The 14,407-nt window shown below is 44.2% G+C and overlaps 1 protein-coding gene across 10 annotated transcripts in view; it reads right to left on the bottom strand.

The window, feature by feature from the left end:
* The window catches only part of SAMD12 (sterile alpha motif domain containing 12), a 175,039-nt gene extending 160,897 nt beyond the window's left edge, over positions 1-14,142 (bottom strand). For all 10 annotated transcript variants that reach the window (XR_010719497.1, XM_066177000.1, XM_066177048.1 and 7 more), the window contains exon 1: positions 14,026-14,142. Coding sequence is in view for 9 of the 10 variants with exons in the window: in XM_066177000.1 (XP_066033097.1) it covers positions 14,026-14,038 (13 nt within the window). In the remaining variant the exon portion in view is untranslated. The remainder of the gene's footprint in view (positions 1-14,025) is intronic.
* Positions 14,143-14,407: the final 265 nt, after the last annotated feature.

The following is a 14,407-nucleotide window of genomic DNA, read 5'->3' as shown; positions in this document are numbered from 1 at the left end:
CCTTTTAAATGTCAATACAAACCAAAACTATCCCCTTTCAAGATTTTTTAAAGGCAGTGGAAGAGGTCAATGTTTGGTCAATAATTAATTCTCTTCTTAAATCTACATCTTACATAATTTTAACTACATAAGGTCAGCTTTAAACCCAGGATCAACTATTAAACCTAATGGGGCTTGGTGGGTTGATAGCACCCAGGGCTAACATCCCATAGAACTGAGTCTAAACAGCTTTTAGAAAACAATCACAAATCACTAACTGCACCACAGCCCAAGCACTCTGACTCTCCTAGCTGACACATCTTAAATTTCTTTTAGGACTTAATGGCATTCATCTTGAAAAAAAAAAAAATCTTTTTCCAGATAAAGTAGTTTCTGGCTAAAATACTGTTCAGACCATTACTCCTCCTTAGCCTGGTACTGACTAATGCTAACTCATCCTTGCCCTCTGCATTCAGACCCTTTTCCCACAATGCTCCTTTGACAATATCCCTACTGCCTCAGCACCTCTTCATTCTACCAAACTGCATCCACCTCATCAGTCCCAAATTTTAACAGTACATTAAGACAACAAACACCCTCCAAATCAGCTCACAGGATCAGCCTAATACCACTATCAGCAGTATTAGATTTTGAAACAGAATATTCTTCCATACAATCTCAATATTCACATATCATCCACATGTCACTAATACAACCCTTCGTCCAGATTCAGATCACTTATATTCTCCTTTGCCTGCTGAAAACCCCACCTCAGTTGATTAATCTCTCTTTATGTTCCCTCAACAGTTGCTGTTCAACTTGCATTGAAAGCTTTCTGTGGTGGGAACTTGTTTCCTTTTGAGGAAGGAGGGAGGATGTTCTGTAGAGCTCTGACTCCACAGCAACAAGCACATAATGAATGGTGCTGGCTGACACAATAACACAGATCCACAGATTACATTTATGAAGCAAACTATTGTTTTAAACAAAGGTACTTAAGTGCTCTTGTACTCCTAACCTAATGGTAAAGCTTAATCTAATGGAAAATACCCACTTTTCCTAAAAGGACTGCTGAGATCTGCCAAGTTATGAGAGTGAAAAGCTCTGTGAGAAAAATAGTAAGCGGGGCATCCAAAATGGAAAAATGACCCCACATCTGTCCTAAAAAACTAGGATACAATACACTGTGTACTTTTTATATATGGTTTGAACACAAACTCAAGTCCTTTCCATGTATATAGAGCAAGGTAAGTTGTTGCCCTGCAGCAGCTGGCCCGTACATGTGAGCCAGTTCCATACCCACACAGATCTTTCCAGGGTGCATATGCAGCCTCAAAGAAGAGCTCTCAGGGCAACAGGAATGCTCTGCCCCCCTCCCCCCCGGCTACCTTCCTCCCATGCATGCCTGCCTCCCAGATGGCAAGTAGCCAAGAGACAGCTTGTCTGAGTATGCTTGATGGTACACAGAAGTCACCAAGAGCCATTGTAAGTTACTGGCATCTGGGGCAAGCCTTGTCTTTTCCTAGAGGGTACTCTGTGAATCCTGTCTGGAAAAAAGCCTGAAGGCACTCTTCAAAACACAGCCTTGATATATCCAAAGTTTTGCATGGGCAGATGGAAAGTCTTTGTCTCTCCATCTGTAGGCTCAAGGCTTAGCAGATAAATCTATGATCAATCGCTACCTCTGTGCACTCACTGCCTACTGTGTCAAACATTTCATAACTATGTGTTTCAGTGGGAATACTGCTGGCTGCTTAAAACTTTAAGCAGATCAATTAAGGCTACATTAAAGCATATTTGGCAAGTACTTGAGTTACATGCAATAACAATTGTTCTATTCTAAAAAGTGATCGAGTAAAAATAGCATCTTCTTACTCATGTGCCCTGTGTTCTGTGTGCATCATAGTCATATGCTAGCTTTTGCTATTCAGAGACAAAAAGCAGGCACAGGAGATACCCACCCAACCTCTAACAATCCTTTCAAAACTTTCATGTGCCAAATACTGACAACCTTGCAAGCTCCATTTTATGTATTCATTCCACAGACTTAGCTGCACAATGCTCAGAGGTAAGTCCATACAATCCACCTGCTACTCCCACCATAAAATGCCACATTGTTGAAAAGGACAGACAAAAATTCATCTATATAGCTTGAACATTAACAAACTCAGGTTGGACATATCAGGGGCCTTATAAAAAGGGTGCAAATAGCTGTTCAGTCACAAAGTAGTCACAAAGATTTATCAAGTATTTCTAGGGAAAAAGACCTTTAGACAGCAGCTCTCACTGAACTTGTTCCTTCCATCTCTGCCCATTTCTTTGTCAAAAGCAAATCAAACCTCCAACCACATCAAATTTTACAGTCAGCATTTTCAATGAGAGTTCTAAATGCTGCATTTCCATCCAGAAGACAGAATCCCTGAGGCTTCTTGCTTATCTTTATTCACAACCTCCTTTACCAGGGTTGATCAGAGAGGAGTCACTCACACTGAAAACACTGAAGTCTTGTTCAGATTGAGATGCCTCCTCACACTGACCAAATAAGCAAGTTGGATCTGCACTGCAAACTCCTTCTTATATTTCAAGAAGCTTATACTTCATTAGTAGCTCTGCATATCCCTAGAAAACATGGGATTATTTCAAAGATATCTGACCTGACCAGCTAGTACCATTTCTGCAATAGTAAAAAACAAGATTAAAACAGCAAATAAAGACAGCTTTAATTTGTACTACAAAATTTAGGACTATTTTGACTACTTTGTCGGGCAGAAATTTCTTCCACAGTAATGAGTTTCTGTAACTCCTATGGATGGTCCATCTGCCTTATCAATCAGCTTCTAGTTTTGAGAAACTGTCCGGCTTTTGCCTACTAGAACTACTTCTCCATACAGTCCTCTCTACACGTAATGTAAATTTGCACAGTTTCCCCAACACATCACTTGGGACCAGCTGAAAATGCAATCAAAGTTTCAGATGAATACAATCTGCTGCTTATGTTGCAACCTAGTAAATACTGCTGGCAACCCGCTGAGCAAGTAAAGTCAACATTTTGCCCGCTTTGTTCCTCAAACCTGTCTGTCTAACAGCCACCAAATCAGCAGCACTCACATACAGCAAAGAAGCCCAGCAAATCAGTCAGGACCTTTTCTACTTCAGTACAAGTCACATGAATTTATCACAAACCTCCTATAAGGCTGAAATCCCAAAGTACTTAACTGAGGCAATATTGGTGTCTAGCTATCTGCTTCTGTTGGTCAGCATCAAAAAACAGCATTAAGCAATTCTAAACATGCTGTGCCAAAAGGCAGGCCAGTATTGAGCTGTGGAGTACACTGTGAAGTGCTGCTACTGATGAGCTGTACGCATAGCTTTGAGTACAAAGCTCAGACACACGCAGGCAGCAAGGCTTGGCAGACAGACACACACCTGTACCTGAAGGTCCCTCCAGTGAGTTGCTTGTCTTTCTAGCCTCTTGTTATAAAGACTACTAATCATTAGTCAATTAAACAAAACCTGGCTTCTTACAAGACAAGAATTTTACAATCAAGTCTTTGTTAAAGCAGTGGGACATGCCCAACAGCTAGGCAGCATCTTGAAGGGCAAGGTAAGTGACAGCCCAGCAGCAAGGAAGTGGACACAGAACCAGGTCAAGAGGGCAGGATGGGCAGAGCAAAGGGGACACAGGTGTAGGAAGTGGATAGAGGCAGAAGAGGATAAAGTGTTCAGTGGAGGAGCATCCATTTTAATTTGTAACTGTGACTTGTGGGGTTTTAGCCTTTTTTTACCTCTTTAGAATTATTATTAGCAAGAAAATTTAAGGTCATGGCATTCCTGAGACAACTATCCCCGAACATCTCTAGCTAGACAACGGAGTAGTCACCCTATGGTTTCAAGCCAATTACTACTATAAGCCATTTGACCTCTTCAGAAACAATGAAAAAATACTCAAAACTAAAGCCAAAGAAGAACACAGAAAAAGTATGTTTTCTGAGACAAGCTACTACACTTCACATACATCCCTCTAACAAACTTTAGCTGTAAGAAGCTACTACACTTCACATACATCCCTCTAATAAACTTTAGCTGTAAGATGGTATAAAGTCTTGTACAGCAACAGAAATATATCAAGAAATCAGAATAAGAGTAACTTAGCACTTTCATATCTGGAATCAAACTAAACTCATAATTTGGTTGAAAACTGAACAAATCTTGAGTGTAGAGAGAAGAGATCCCCTAGTTCTTAACAGAACAGAAACACTAAGCCCAGCATAAGAAATTTGTTTCTTGTATGGGCTGAGTTTGCCTTTTAAGACTCTCATCCCACCAGGATATATATGTAATTAGGTTTCTTCAGCTAGAAAATTTCTTTATGAATTTTTTACAGTTTTCCTACTAGAAACTACTTATTTTACATATGGCAATATCCACTTACCATCTCTTATCCCACAGACTTTAGCAAATGCCGTAAACAGTTTCTTTTACACCTGTTCCTCAGGAGACAGACTGCGTGTCATCACTATGCTAGATAGACCTTGGTGTCTCAGAAACGCAAGTTCAGCCTTTACAACGGCAACAAGATTTCATTATAAAAAGCAGATGCAATGATTGGACAACCAAATTATTTCTGAAGCATTTTCTCATTCCGTTTTAATAAAAGTACACTTGGTACAAGCAGCTCTTGAATTCACACTAGAAAAAGAGGGTCATTGAAGAATGAACCTATTCAGTGAATAAATAAGGCCAGGTTACCACAAATCCTGTACAGGTACGGATGAACAGGAGAATACTGACACATAAGGGGACCAAGTGAGCTATGCAATTAACTCAGAGCAAAATGGATCTTAGCGAACAAAGTAATAAAGGTCAGTAAGTAACATGCATCACCTGCACACAAGAAAACAATTTAAGCAATGGATTAAAGCACAAAATAATTGGTCATTTGTTTTGCAAACTAGTAAGTCAGTAAGAAGGCTTGTGCAAGCATCTAGAGAGATTCTCTTGAATAGTGAGGAACTCTGGATTTCAAGATTGTGAGTCACACAAAATTGCACGCAAAGAGGGTGCTACAAGAGATAAGAATCATGACAAACAAAGAAAATCAAATGGTAGATAGAGAGGCAGAGACCTAAAATAATTCTCTCTCACAAGGAAAAGTATTCACTATATATCACAACTGTCAGTCACCAACCAACTTAGACAAACTCCAAACTAGGTACCACTGTTGCCCTAAGGATTTCGCAGAGAAAATGGAGAGATAAAAAAGAGTAATAACACACCTGGGTATGCAATAAGCCTTTATTAGTTCCACTGATCTTGGAAGAAACTTGTCTTCCAGTCACTGATTAGGAAGTCGGATAGTCATGCTTCACCACAAATTGTATTTCTGAGAATGCCTCTTCTCAAGTCCTAACAGCACTATTATTCAATTCTATAATCAGCCAACATTACACCAAAAATCTTTTTTAAACGCTAACGTACCTATCCAGCACACAAAGAACAGCTCAGACACAAACAGGTTAAGTCTTTATTATGGCATCAAAGGTGCACTGTCCCACACAAACATCACAGTTCTCTGCCTTTGCCCTATTTTTGAAAGCTGGTGTCCGGTAAACATGTGGCACAGAAATGGCTGAGATACAGCTGTGGACTTTATTTCTGGGCTTTATTTCTTGTCCCATGAATGAAGCACAGTCATCAAAATGTGAAGGAAAATACTTTATTCAGTCTCACTAGCATAACTAGTTTGAAATCTGGCAGTTGACTTCTCTTTTAAGTCCTGGCTTTCTCTCAACTGCCTAGAAGTTACCTCCTATATCACTGTTCCAGGCTATCCCTTCCCTTGTACACTTAACAGAAGTGTCTGGAAACGCCTTCTTTCCTTCCCCCAGTAAAATTCTTCACCTCCTACTCCTTGCTCATACCACTGTATGCTACTCACTCTAGTACCCCAGATGATTTGTGTAGCAACAAAAAATCAGTTGAGATCACACAGAGGGCAATCTCAGAGAAAGCTTCTATTGACGCACATTACAATTCTCTTTCTTTATGTTTATCAAACAGCATTATTAAAAGTCTCTTTCTTGCTTTTACTAGGCTGTTTGCAGAGAAGCAAATCAATTCAACCAAAATCCCCTCTAGGGGAAGAAAATAAAATTTAAAGAAAAACAGAGCCACAAACAAAGCAAAGGACAGCAAATGAGTGGGGGAATGGAGGGAAATAATAATCTGAATGTTCAGCTGAAGAACAGAAGCCAGCACATTATATAGAGATGGATAGGGCTGCACTAAAGACCAGCTAAAATCCACACAGTCTTCCTCACACCCTTATTTTTATCAATCACATACTCCCTGCAAGCATATTAGATCCTGTGTTTGAATGAAGAGTTCACTTCAGCCCAAGTTCAGACCCCTACACACTTCCTTGCTTCATCCAGGAGGAGCACAAACTAGGGTGAATTGTAATTGTTTCGAGTAATGAAGCTGCTCTTTAATGCCAGGTTTAGCTCACGCTGCACAGAGAACATGCAGCTACTCACAGCAACTACCTGGCTCTTTCTGTAGTCCTTTTACAACTGGATGCTTCTGGAGAGAGAAGGAGGACCCTACACAAAGGTGAGGGAACATAAAACCTACTCAAGGTAGAAGTCACTAAGGCTGACATCTGTAGATCTAATCTGCATCAGGTTTTCCTGAATGTCTCTCTCAGACCATAGTTCACCTCATTTACAGAGGTTACTATAGGTGTTTCCAACCCTACCTGCTGTGGAGAATCAGTATTTTCCAGGATGGCGTTTCTACAGCTGCAACCTAATGCAGGGCCCCTGGTTCCCCAAATCCCATTGACCAGACACAGCATACAGTTCCTCTTACAGAGCAGTATCAGTTCTTATATACTAGGAAAAAGAAAGCTACATATCTTATGCATCATGACCCTGCCTGTAAGTATTTTTATAGCTCAGTGCCTGATTCCCCATCTCCTCTGTTTCTGGGTTGTCCTGACCAAATTTCCACCTCAGGTACTCGATGCAAATCAAATTTTTTTGAGTGGAATTGTTCTGGAAACACAGCAGATGAACTAGACTTTGTCATAAAAGTGATCAAGCTGGGTTAGACTAGAAGTCTAGCCCTTTATGCCACCACTTAAGAAAACTGCGTGACAGCAGGGCATACATTAATTCATCCAGACTTGGCACATTAGGAATGACCCCCAAGGTTAAAAGTGCACCTAGGGGACTCTTGTGTTATAAGAAAAACTATTTCCTTTTTTAATTTAAAGCACAAAACCCTACAGCTTCATTGCTCTGCCTTGTGACCTAGTTCCTTTTTCCACCTTCTCCACACCATTCATCAAGGCCTAAGGATTCTCTTCATGGTCATCTCTTTTCCAAGCTAAAGAATCAGAATCTTCATAACCTGCCCATCTCTCTTCCAAGCTAAAGAATGATAATATCTGTAACCTGCATTCAGAGAACACACCATGTCTCTGACCAGCTGACCATTCATTCTCTCCTGTATTCTTTCCAGTCCTCTCCTTCTTTTAGGGTGTGGCAAGCAAAAGCGGCTGGGAGTATTCACAACAGGAGAGCAATATGCAGTGATACAGAAACAAAGACCTCCCTTGCCTTGTTCTGAGCTCTCCTCACAGTTCTTGGAATCTTAATTGCTATTTTGATCAGCACCAACCCGTTTCAGAAGACTTCAAAATTACTCCATTTTTTAGCCCTTTTCTCCACCTTTGCCTTTGGCACCTTCCAGGACTATTCCCTCTACATTCTCTGGATCTTTTGAGCAGATAATTGAGGGCTGAGCTGTTCAATTGTTAATCTGCAAGGGTAAATACCTGTATCCACTCAAAGTCAACAGTTTTCATAAGAAATAACCCACAACAGGATTGCTCAGTTTTAAACTCTGAGTATCTCTTGTTCACAGAAAGGAGCATTGCATTAGAGATCACACAGTCTGGACCAAAGGAGAGATAGTCAAGAGACAAAACAGAGCATAAGAGCGTAAAGCTGTCTCAGCCAGGATAACAGAGAAAATTGGCTCCAAAACTAGGCACAGTATCCTAACAGACCCATAGACTCAATACTCAGTTAAATGAAAAACAGCCTTTTAATAGCTCTACTACCTCTGCAAATCAGCTGCATTACTTTCAGAGACCAATGCACGAGACAAAAACTCACAGTGCTCCAAGGATACCTAGTTCTGCACCCACCAACAAGCCTGCACAGATATGTTTTGGACAGAAACCTCCCCATGCTTATCACCTCAACAACCAGCACCACCCTGCAACTCTGACACCATCCAGCTGCACTGCCTTGCTCTGAGCCTGTCACTGCTGCTCTCCTGCCATAGCCCTTGCGACACAGCAATACTGGGAAGCACTAGACTGGCTCTAAGCAGCTTGCCCTGACCTCATACACTCAGCTGTAAACAAGAGGAACAAAGCTACACAACCTCCTTGGATGTTGCCTGCCACGCTTGGATGTAACAGAAGAACAAAAAAACTCTCCAAAACCCGAGAACAGTTCCATTTTATAGTTTCCATTTAAGCAGTAAACATGAGCTCTTACAGTGTCACTACAGGTTTTATCAGTACTTTCCAGTAGCACGTTAGGAAATGCATTCAAATTCTAACTTGTCATTTGCTCACTTGGATTCCCTTCTTGGTGGAGAAAGCACATAAACTTTCAAAGCATCACTCCTTCCCTTTGCCCATATACTACCACTACCTGACAAGTTTTAAATTTGTGATGGGATTCAATTGTACTGAACCAGTAAATTTATATTAACCAGTGTCCTCCTTGAGCTTCTAGGTCTTCCAAGTATTTAAAGGGTAAGGTCAAACACTCAAGGAACTGTATCTAAACTGGTTGACATGAAAGTACTTCTGAGCTTCCAGAAACACTCTTATCCTACAAGCAAATTTCATCCAAAGGAAACACACTGTCACACCAAGTCTATCCTTGGTACCTTAATTCCTGTCTAATATAGGTTCACTTGCAAAAACAGGGAGGATAAAATGATCACGCAACTTCCATAATATCCACCCTCCACTCAAGCTGAATACATCTAAAGACACTCCAAGATTGCAGGGTGATTCTTTGTTGCCACAGCTTCATTTTGGGGTCTCCAGTTTGCACAATGGAGTGCACATTCTCAACTTCAGCTCACAGTGTCCCTTGCAAATGTAGCAACATAGTTTGGAAAGCTCTAAGCAATGGTTCAAAGCAGAAAAGCAGGCACAACCACCAGGCTGTATGCACAATGTGGGGGCGGGCAGGATGTTGAGCTGTTGTTGGGCAAGAAATAAGGGGTTAGATGTTACAGCCCAACAAGAAGGTTGCCACATGAATGTGGATAGGAGAAGATCTATGTTCCTATCTGGAGTCCCATAATTGCTGATGCATTTTTGCAATAAATGGTCAGAAAGTAACACACAAAATACAAGACCAAAGGCTGACGTTCAAATCTTAAGCCTCACTGCCCAATACTCCTCTGCTATGACCCAATGTGACTGTTTCAACTAGAGAGTTGAAATGAGATGTGTTTCTCAGTCCTGCTTCCAAATGGCAGCTATTTCTAAGCCACATGTCTGAATCCCTCAAGCTAAGAACTGGTCAGAAAACACTGAAGAAACCAAAAACATGAAGGAATCGTGCTATTTTTGAATCACAGGGCTTGTTACTTCTTTGCTCCATGGGCAAGTAAGTGTGCTGAAACACCATCTACTGGATCACATTTCCTGGAAACTTACACATGGAGACATACCCAGTCTGAGCTCAAAGTGGGTGTAGAAATAAGACAAAGTTGAATGACTGAATACCTGTCAGAAGAGTTGTACTTTTGGGCACACCCTGGAACAGCATGATCAGTACCTACACTGAAAGCTGCTTCAAAGCTGTCCTCTGGGTGATCCTGAACTTGCTTTGACATTCTTGGCAGAGTTAGCATAGCACATCTATGAGCTCACCGTATCTCAAGTCTCTGAAGAAACACATGGCAGCATTCAATATCCATGGAGTTGCTAGGCACTGAAGGCGTTCAACCAAGGTACATCACAGAGCTGAAATTCACAGGATCACTCTGATAGAGGTTGGTTACAAGCTGCATATAACTTCAGTCCTGCAGCAGTTAACCTGGATGCCACTCCAGAGAATGACTTAACCTCCTTTGAGTCTTAGTTTCCTTAAGGATTACCAAGGGGTAAGGCCAGTCATTGTCATTTTATGTCAGCAAGGCTACACTTCTTAGTAAAAAATAGTATCCTGTAGGAAGATCCAGGGTTTCAATACGCCCTCTACAGAAGTGCCACAGGAGACTGGAAGTTTACACACACTTCTAGGAGGAGACCTGCAACAAATGTATGTGGCACTTTCCAAAACCTATACACAGCAAGAAAGGTGTTAGACCAAACTTCATTAAACACTTACCATGAAAGAACTCCGTGATATAATTAGCACTTTTCTTTGCAAAGGAATTTCAAAAACACCATAGATCAGAGCTGCAGGGGATCCAACAGAACTGTGTGGGATCACCTGCATGCAGACATCATCTGCTGGGTGCTGTCAGTCTCTCACTTTCCTGTGCAGTAAACACTGGGGGGGGGTAAGAAAAAATTTCTTTCTCTTCCCCTTTACCTCTGCTGCACAAGAGCAAAATGAAAAAAAAAAATTTGAGAACACTGTTGCAGAGATCAAAAGCCTTTTTCTACTGGCTCTGACCTAGTTCTTTCATTCTTACTAGAAGGAGAAAAAAATACTTAAAGGAACATTGTCAAAACTGTTGAGTCTAAAAATAGACTTACCTTGGCAGTGCTCCCATCTCAATGGGCTCATATTAAGGAGTGCAAACTCACTTTCCTCATACACACACACACCAATCCTTTCATCAATCGGGAAGCACTGGCACTATACAGTCCAAAGGAGCTCCCAGTCCACACAAACTCTTTTGGGACACTAAAGTATGTACTACATATAACTGGCAAAGAACTGTAGTATTCTCCAAATTCCCACTTCATATTTGCAAGTCTACCCCTGTCAACTACCCCAGTAAAAAAGTTTGGATATTTTCCTTAAGTAAACTGATGGACATTTGTTGCCATAGCTCAACCCCACCACATTATGCTAAGACAGCTCTAAAATAATTAGATTTGAGGAAGATTTCAGCAATTTGTTAGATAAAATGAACAAATTTTTCAAAGATTTTCCAAAAAGTATAAGCTACAAAATATTTTCACCTTAGCCACACAGAGCACATCTGAAAGACAAAACAAAACAAAGGCTCTGGGTTCATGGCTGAAGCTGACAAACAGGCAGTTTCCATACAACAACAGCCCTGGTGGAGCTGGTGGGGCAGCGGATGTTGGCTCCAGTCAGGAACTCCCGTGCTGCAGAATCCATGCCTCCCTTGTGCCCCAGGGACCTTTCCACTCCCCACCAGTTGCATCCCAGAGCCAGACACTTGCAACTCTGCACAAGAAGCCAGCTGACCCAACCATTCAAAGGCCTTGCATCATTCTATAAAAGAAAGCCCAGGAAGCCCATCCTAGCCAAGCTCTCAGCTAACTACTTCAGAGACTGGAAGGCCAGACAACCTCAGTTTAAACCTTATTTCCAGGCTTCCAAAACTGTTGTACAGCTGGTTATGCTCTCAAGATCCCAAGCTGCAAACCAAGAAAGCATGCTTCCAAAGAAAACAAACAAATCAAACAAACAGAAAACAAAAAAAAATCCCAACTGTCTGTTCTTCCTGAGTCCAGGACATTTTCCTACAAAACTATCTATTTAGAAGATTCAATGGCAACTCTGCTTTAGACTAAAGCAGGGTCTGTACACTGTGATGACTGGAGTAATGAGGAACAAGTAACCTCTCAGCTTTCCAAACAGAAGCTGTAATGCCACATGTTCCTTGCCAAACGTCACAGTTCGGGAACAGAGCACAGCTCACACCCAGGGCTCCAATATGGCAGAAGATGCACTAAGAGAAAAGCAAGCTTTTAAGCACAGTCACACAAAGAAACACAATTCCAGCAGAAAATGATGGAAAAAAGGCTTGAAATGTGAATGCACTACAAACACACCAAGTAGTATGGCCACGTGGCTGCTTGTGCTGAAATAGTCATATTGCTGTGTTAGTGTGAGGGCAACAAAATTATGCCAAGGCAAGAAAGTTGAGGGAGAAAAAAGCAAAATGGGAGGAATGCAGAACACACAGACAAGAATGCCTCTTCTGACACACCACAGCAGGATGCATCCTGGGGAAAGGAAATGGGAAGAAGGAGTTAAAGAAAAATATTCCATCTCAGGAGAAGGGAAAGGCACTGCTTCCCAAAGCTTTAGCAGAGCTTTCCTTCATTAATATTTACAAAGCTTTTAGAGATTCTCAGATGGAGGGCACTGCAGATATGACAGGAATTATTACAGACCTGAAAAGATCTAGCAAACAGACTGAGAAGGACTTCAAGTAAATAAAGGAAGATGACATTAGTGAGCACACTGAAACAGGGGTTGCTGCTGGCATATGAACCATCTGGTGCATGGCAGTCCATTTCATTTACTTACTTACCCACTACCAGGCACGCATGCCCAGTTCATGTCATTATGCTTTTGCCACTGAAGAAGTAATGCTTTTATTCAGGACCACTACCTTCCTTCTTTGTATCATTTCAGTCTTCAAAACTGCCATTCAGTAAAGCAGCCTGTGCCTAAGAAATATCTGCCTCATGGAGAGGCTTACACGTAGGATGGACAACTTGGGATGTTGACAGACACCTTTAGAGACACAGTGGTCTTGTTAACCTTTGTTTGAATTTGCATGGGAACCTGGTTTTTGGGGATGTTAAGCTCCCCAATACCTCCAGGACGTTTAAGTTTTTGCTAGACTATCATTTGTGCTGTTCACTTGGGTATGCAGCAAAAGACAGCTTCAGCATGATTTTCAGCAATAAAACGCCTCTGATAGAACTGTAGATTTCAGCTTAAGTGAGAAACAAAACTCATGGTAGTCACAAGATGAGCACACAAAAATACTGACATACTAAATCAAGCACAGGAGAAGGGGTCAGATGGCTGGTTTACACAGGATTCTTAAATTTTCCCAAGGGCACCAGATAAAGCAAGATGAGGCACAAATCCCAGGACTGTCACTGCCTCAGTCTAAAGCACCAGAAAACCGATGGGAACTTTGGAAGCAGACAGCAGGAAAGCAGACTTGCCTTTTGTCATACACCTCTCTCCTCCAACTTCCCAAAAGATCCAATGGAAAGGGAACACACAGCCAATGTTAGACGGCTAAAGGGAGCCCAGCATTTACTGGAAGACCCAAAGCGTGCACCTGTCCAGGTCTTGGTAGCTATCGTCTCAGTTACCGGAGTACTTCCCCAGGAGCCGGGCACCTTATGAACACCTCGCAGCTCCCGGCTACCCAGGAGCTGAGCATCTCGGCCCTTTGCCTTCTCCATCACTCTGAGAGAAGGAGGGGCCGAGCACAGCCCCGCACCCACGCGGGGGACGCTGGAGCTTCGTGGGCATCGCGGCCTCGGGGCACCTCAGGGATCTGGGCAGCAGCGAGGGACGGCGGCGTCTCGGCGCCCGCGGGAGACCGACCGGCGGCGGGGCGGGGGAGGCGCCCGGGGCTGAGCGCGGGCGCCGGGGCCGCTCCGGAGGGAGGCGGCGCAGGTCGGTCGCCCTTGCCGGGAGAGGCGGCACCTCCGGGCCCGCCGGGAAGTTGCCGATCGAAGCCTCCGGGCAGCCCCTACCGCCTACCTCGCCGCGGGCGGGGGCGGCAGCCGCGGCATGGCTCCACGGCACCTGGTCCGAGGCAGCCGCGGGCGGCCGGGCCGAGGTGCGCGGGGGCCGGGGTTGTCCCGCGGGCGAGGCCGGGGCAGGGGGCGGCAGTGGCCCCGCCAGAGGACCCCGCTCCCCCGCCGGGCCGGGCCGGGCCGGGCCGGGCCGGGGCGGCCCCGCCACGGCGCAGGTGAGTGCCCGGGGGAGGAGACAGGGGAGGGACCCCGGGGGCGGCGGGCAGGGGACGCGAAGCCCTTACCTTCCACCGCCATCCTCCCGGCCTCGCATAGTGCGCCGGCCGCCGACCCGGCCCCGGCGGCGCTGCCCCGGCCGCCCCCCCGCCCGCGCGGGCTCCGCTCATCTGCAGCCGCGGCGATCAACCTGCAGCGCTCGCTGACAGCGGGCGGGGCCGCGCTGCGGATCCCTGGGAAACGTAGTCCCGGGAAACGGGCGCCCGGCCAGGCACCGGCGTTCCGTGCCGCCGGCGGGGCCCCGCGGCGCCTCCGCGTGTGCCCGCCGGGCAGGGAGAGCACGGGGGCGGCAGTGGGCTGTGGGAGGCGGCAGGGCTCGAACCCCCACGAGGCGTGTGTGGGAGAGGGACTGCGCGGGCACCCTGCCCCAGGAAGCTTCATTTCACGGCT

The sequence above is a fragment of the Chamaea fasciata genome, unplaced genomic scaffold (genome assembly GCF_029207755.1).
Source record: "Chamaea fasciata isolate MVZ Bird 193981 ecotype frontalis unplaced genomic scaffold, bChaFas1.0.hap1 SCAF_1, whole genome shotgun sequence".
NCBI lineage: Eukaryota > Metazoa > Chordata > Aves > Passeriformes > Sylviidae > Chamaea > Chamaea fasciata.
The sequence above is the reverse complement of the archived record's forward strand: the minus strand, read 5'-3'. Positions and strand labels throughout refer to the sequence as shown.